General features: G+C 48.5%; 1 protein-coding gene across 2 annotated transcripts in view; it reads left to right on the top strand.

The window, feature by feature from the left end:
* The first annotated feature begins 4119 nt into the window (after positions 1-4119).
* LOC107756586 (14-3-3 protein beta/alpha-A-like) overlaps positions 4120-5829 on the top strand; it is a 21800-nt gene continuing 20090 nt past the window's right edge. Inside the window, exons 1-2 of one of the 2 annotated variants that reach the window (XM_016573759.1) lie at positions 4120-4234; positions 4930-5366. In XM_016573759.1, coding sequence (XP_016429245.1) covers positions 5073-5366 — 294 coding nt within the window. In that variant the 5' untranslated portion in view covers positions 4120-4234; positions 4930-5072. Of the gene's footprint in view, positions 4235-4276; positions 4410-4929; positions 5367-5829 lie in introns of those variants that run through there. The other variant, XM_016573760.1, reaches the window with a different exon arrangement.

Here is a 5829-nt window from a genome sequence, read left to right as displayed (position 1 = left end):
AGGCAGGCGACCCCTCGATGAGTCTAGGAGGCGGAGGGGCCGAGGTCTGGGGTTGGAAGGGGGAGCGAATGACGGGCTTGATTCTGGATACATGAAACACGGGGTGAACTCTCTTAAGCATGGGGGGTAACTTGAGTCGAACGGTCACCGGGTTAAGCACCTTAGTCACGATGTACGGTCCAATGAATTTAGGTCCCAGTTTACGTGCGGGCAGTTTAAGAGGAATGTTCAGGGTAGACAACCAGACCTTCTGACCGCAAACGTAAAGTGGGGGCTTAGAACGGTGACGGTCCGCCGACGCCTTGTTCCTTTCGCCAGTCCGGATAAGGGCTTGTCTGGCGAGCCTCCATGTCCGGAGGCATCTCCGAATAAACGCGTGAACAATGGCAACAATGGCGTCGGATTCTTGAGAGGGAAATAGTGGGGGCTGGTAGCCTAAACAGCACTGTAAACCCGTAAAACCCGTAGACGAGACCGGAAGGGAGTTATGTGCGTACTCGACCATGACTAATTTGGAACTCCAAGTCAATGGCTCTGATGACGCCACGCAACGCAGGACTCTCTCTAAGTCTTGATTGGCCCGCTCGGACTGACCATTAGTCTGCGGATGGTAACCAGAGGATAAGCTCACTGTCGCCCCCAGTTGCCGACAGAATTCTGTCCAAAACTTGGATACAAATTGGGGACCCCTGTCAGAGACCACGTCCACCGGGAGGCCATGAATGCGGAAGACGTGTTCTAAGACAATGGCCGCTGTCTCCCTCGCTGAAGGTAATTTAGGGAGGGGAATGAAATGAACCGCCTTCGAGAACCTGTCTACCACAGTGAGGACCACGGTGTTGCCATCAGACGGGGGTAGGCCTGTGACAAAGTCCATGGCAATGTGGGACCAGGGCCTCGAAGGGATAGGCAGCGGTCGGAGAAGCCCTACTGGGGGACGATTAGAGCCCTTACTCACCGCGCACACCGGACAGGCCAATACGAACTCGCGAGCGTCCCGTGCTACCGACGGCCACCAAAACCGTTGCTTAATCAGCGAAATAGTGCGAGCAGCTCCCGGGTGGCAAGCTAGTCCAGAAGAATGGCCCCACTGAAGGATGCTGGTTCGAACCGACCTGGGCACAAACAACAGACCCTCTGGGCATCCGGCGGGGATGGTGACGCCGTCTAGCGCCTCGCGGACTCTGGATTCCACCTCCCAGGTGACCGCCGCAACCACTCGGCTGGGTGGCACGATGGGCGCCGGAGAGGTGGACTCAGAGTCAACTTCAAAAAGCCGCGAGAGCGCGTCGGGTTTACCGTTCTTACTCCCTAGGCGATAGGAGATGCTAAAGTTAAAACGCCCGAAGAATAGAGCCCAGCGGGCCTGTCGAGAATTTAGTCTTTTGGCGGAACGGATGTACTCAAGGTTCTTATGGTCGGTCCAAACCAAAAAAGGAACCCCCGCACCCTCCAGCCAGTGACGCCACTCCTCCAACGCCAACTTAACGGCCAGTAACTCCTTATTCCCGATATCGTAGTTCCGTTCCGAGGGGGTAAGACGATGAGAGAAAAAGGCGCAAGGGTGTATTTTGTCGTCAGCGGGTGATCTCTGGGACAAAATAGCCCCCACTCCCACCTCTGATGCATCCACCTCCACTACGAATTGGCGAGACGGGTCCGGATTCCTAAGGATAGGGGCTGACACAAAGCGGCCCTTTAATTTCTCAAAGGCCTCCTGAGCCGGTTCAGACCAATTGAAACGCCTTAGCGTGGAGGTGAGATTAGTCAGGGGTAGGGCGATTTGGCTAAACCCTCGAATGAACCGCCTGTAGAAATTGGCAAACCCCAGAAATCGCTGAACCGCTTTACGATTCTCCGGGGTGGGCCAATTAGCAACGGCTTCTACCTTGACAGGGTCCATTCGAATGCCCTCGGGCGACAAAATAAACCCCAGGAACGGAACTGACTGTGCGTGGAACTCGCACTTCTCCATCTTGGTGAATAAACGATTCTCTAGGAGCCGCTGTAACACTCGCCTGACGTGCTGGACATGATCATGCTCGTTCTGGGAGAAGATCAGGATGTCGTCGAGGTATACAAACACAAACCGGTTGACCATGTCTCTGAGCACGTCATTGATGAGCGCCTGGAAGACCGCGGGGGAGTTAGAAAGTCCAAAAGGCATGACCAGATTTACCCAGAGCCGACCGGTCAAAGACCTTCCGTAGCTCCTGGGAGAAACTAGTGTAGGAACTGCAGCATTCGCTCCTATTGTCCCACATAGCCGTTCCCCATTCTCTAGCCACCCCAGCCAGATGCATTATCACAAAGGCGACCCTGGAACTCTCAGTGGGGAAGCAGGAAGGCTGTAGTGAAAAGGTCAGGGAGCATTGTGATAAGAAGGAACGGCATGAAGTGGGCTCACCCGCGTACGGAGCCGGAGGATTAAGGAGGGGCTCGGACCGGCGTGACGCGGGTGCCTCTTCCTCCGCCGACGCAGCGGCCGTGCGACCTGCCTGCGGGCCGACCTGAACCTGATCGAGGCGCTGGGAGATTGCGGCAATCTGTTGTGACATGTTAGTCATGGCCTGATGAGATGCAGTTATCTCCTCCTGTTGACGTCCCAGGAGGATGCCTTGCTGAACGAGTGCTCGGCGGACCTCCGTATCTTCAGCTGAGTCCATAACTGGTGGGTATGTTCTGTCAGGAAATGGACGGAGGACTCAAATGCAGTTCAAACAAAAATAGACTTTATTCCGAACACCAAGCCAGCAAAGGCGTGAAACACCACAGTTAGGGGAATGCAGTGGTGTGGCGCTCCCTGCGCACGCATTCACCGAGACAGGGGGCTGAGAGGAATACCGGAAAACGTCCAGAATCGTACTCCCAATCCGGCCTCACTGTCCACAGTCGCGATACTAATTCCTCGCCTGAGGATCCTGGAAACAGTGCAGAGAGTGTAGAGGAGAGTGAAAACTCAAAAGCGCGCCCATACGCCACATAAAGACATAAGACATACCCACGCCGAAAAAAAGACAAAGACAGGAATATATAGGAAGTGGGAATGAGTACCAGGTGCGGGCTAATAGAGCGCGCCGCCCCGCGAGTGCGCGCTGATTGCTCCACCATGCGTGTCTGAAACTGACAGGACCAAAACAACCACCACGTGCAAATGACAACGACAGCGCACAGGTGAGAGGCAGAAAGGAGTCGGAGAAGGTACCGGTACTGACAGGTATTACAGGGCAAGAGATCATTCCCGGTAACTGATCCGCAGTTTTTCCTGTTTCAGAGCAGGCCATGTGACCTACTGTGGAGTCAGACCGGAGCCGAGTCTGACCTGGAGCTAAAGGTCCACTATTTTCAATCCAGTCCCCATTTAATTCCTTTTGTTGGTTCAGTTTTGGATGCTTCAATTGAAAAGTCAAATGTGAGTGTTTCTTTTCTTTACTTGGATGCATTTAATGTCTTAGACAGAAAAAAGCTCATAACCGTATCACATAACTTTTCACAACATCTTAAATCAAGCACAATGAATAATCCAGCTAACAGGAAACATTCTCTTAACGTTCGCATAACCTTTAAAAAAAACTGGACATTTTGAATGTTCAGAGAGCATTCATAAATAACTTTTTCATAACTTAATGGAAACATTAGAAACTGTATTTAGATTTTTTTTAAGCTATGGATCATTGGCATGAACACAAAGTGAGTGTTACTTCTTACAACCATTTTGCAGACTTTGTTTAATTCACTCATTGTATGTATTAAATGTGACATGTTTGCCTTTGATGTTCTCTGTAAATCGGTACATCATCAGTGAAAACATTTATAATGCATGATCTATTAACATATTGATTAAATTAATGGACAGGTGGGCTGTCAGTGTAGCATTGGGGGGGGGGGCGTAACCATCGTGATGATGACGTCCTCTCACTTGCTCTAATTGTTCTAATTGGTGTAAACCATAGACATAATAAATACTTATATTTATTATGTCTATGGTGTAAACCCCATGGTCTCAGAGTGGTCCTCCTCAAACCCCGCCCTTATTTCAAAGCCTTATCGATTACTGGCCAATTTAGGTTGACTGACGTTAGAAAGCAGGGCATATCTGAGACTTGATAGGACTTGTGTTCTAAACGCCACGCCCATCTTTCAAGGTCGGTTGAGGTGAAGGCGAATCTTTTCTCCCTCCAACCCAAAGCGGATATAGCTTTCGTGGAGTAGCTGATTGGTACCATACTTCAAGGTGGGAATTTTTTCTTACCTCTTGTTCTTCCCCGTCGTATATGATTCCTTACTCCAGTTATATAATGAATATGATAATGTTTTCTGCCAGGCGTTATTTCGAAAAAAGCCATGTTAGACAGGAGTGCAGTCGTTAGCTGTCACAAGCTAACCAAATAAATTGCACGCGCTATCAGGTGAACTACGGTTTATTCAAAACCAATGCAATAACTTGCTATTTATTTACATTATTTACCTTAAACAATGTTTAAGTTATCTATTCTACATGAATCGCGGACAGCTTAGCTGGAAGTGACGGAATCGTGGCGCTCGTCGCGGTCCGTTAGTATAGCAGGTTAGCCATTGGCTGGTTTATAGACAGAATTAGATTAGACCGTGTGAGTAACCAGAGCAGGAGAAAAGTAAGAGTTTATGTTTGATATTAAAATCGCCATGCTATTTATTTTGTGATTTAAATAAGTTCAATTTTTTGCAGTAACAGTAGCGATCAACGTATAATGATGCATGCCTCTAAACTGCTTCACGTGATTTAAAAGCACATGTTAAAATATGTATTGTGTAACATAAAACTTCTTCTTTGACAACCTTATAGCCGGGACAATATGCTAAAATACCATATACCTAAATCTGTGTCCATTCTGAACATGTTATGAATTAAAATGCTTTAGTGATATCTGAGGTTTTATTTCTCCTCAGGTGCTTCTGGATCGCTTCACCCTCACTGCTTCGGCCAGCCTGCCTCTTCTCTCCCCCCTTTACACACTGGTTTTCTCTCCCTTCCCTCTTTGCCGGACTCGCAATTTCCCGGAGTTTAAACGGCCGCGTCGTGCGATTAAATCATGGATAAGACGGAGCTGATTCAGAAAGCCAAGCTGGCGGAGCAGGCGGAGCGCTATGATGATATGGCCGCGTGCATGAAGCAGGTGACGGAGCAGGGAGTCGAGCTCACCAACGAGGAGAGGAACCTGCTCTCCGTCGCCTACAAGAACGTCGTCGGGGCCCGGAGGTCGGCCTGGAGGGTTATCTCGAGTATTGAACAGAAAACCGAGGGCAACGACAAGAAGCTTCAGATGGTGAAGGAGTACAGGGAGAAGGTGGAGGCCGAATTACGCGATATTTGCAACGAGGTGTTGGTAAGGCTCTACTCTATAATGCCTATGTACTATACAGCACATACTCTATTCTGGCTATGCACTAACTACTGACTCTCTATACTACACTTGCAATACCGTAGTGACTATATTCGAACTATACCCAATACTGACTCTGTATTGACTAGATTTCTGTATTGGCTCAATATATCGTGTAATCTATACTGCCTCTATAATGCTAACTATAGTAAATATTGACATTCTATGTTACTCACTTAAGGCCAGTTCCAGTGTCTCTTGTATTGTTCATATTCTATTGTAGTTTTTTTATTTAAAGGGGTCATATGATGCAATTTCAAATTTTCCTTTCTCTTTGGAGTGTTACAAGCTGTTCGTGCATAGATAAGATCCCTAAAGTTGCAAAGACTAAAGTCTCAAACCCAAAGAGATATTCTTTATAAAAGACTTGTCCACGCCCTCCTAAAACGCCTCGTTTAAACACGCC

This window comes from Sinocyclocheilus rhinocerous, unplaced genomic scaffold, assembly GCF_001515625.1.
Source record: "Sinocyclocheilus rhinocerous isolate Xijiao unplaced genomic scaffold, SAMN03320098_v1.1 scaffold683, whole genome shotgun sequence".
In the NCBI taxonomy this organism is placed as follows: Eukaryota; Metazoa; Chordata; class Actinopteri; order Cypriniformes; family Cyprinidae; genus Sinocyclocheilus; species Sinocyclocheilus rhinocerous.
This window is presented reverse-complemented; position numbering and strand designations above follow the sequence as displayed.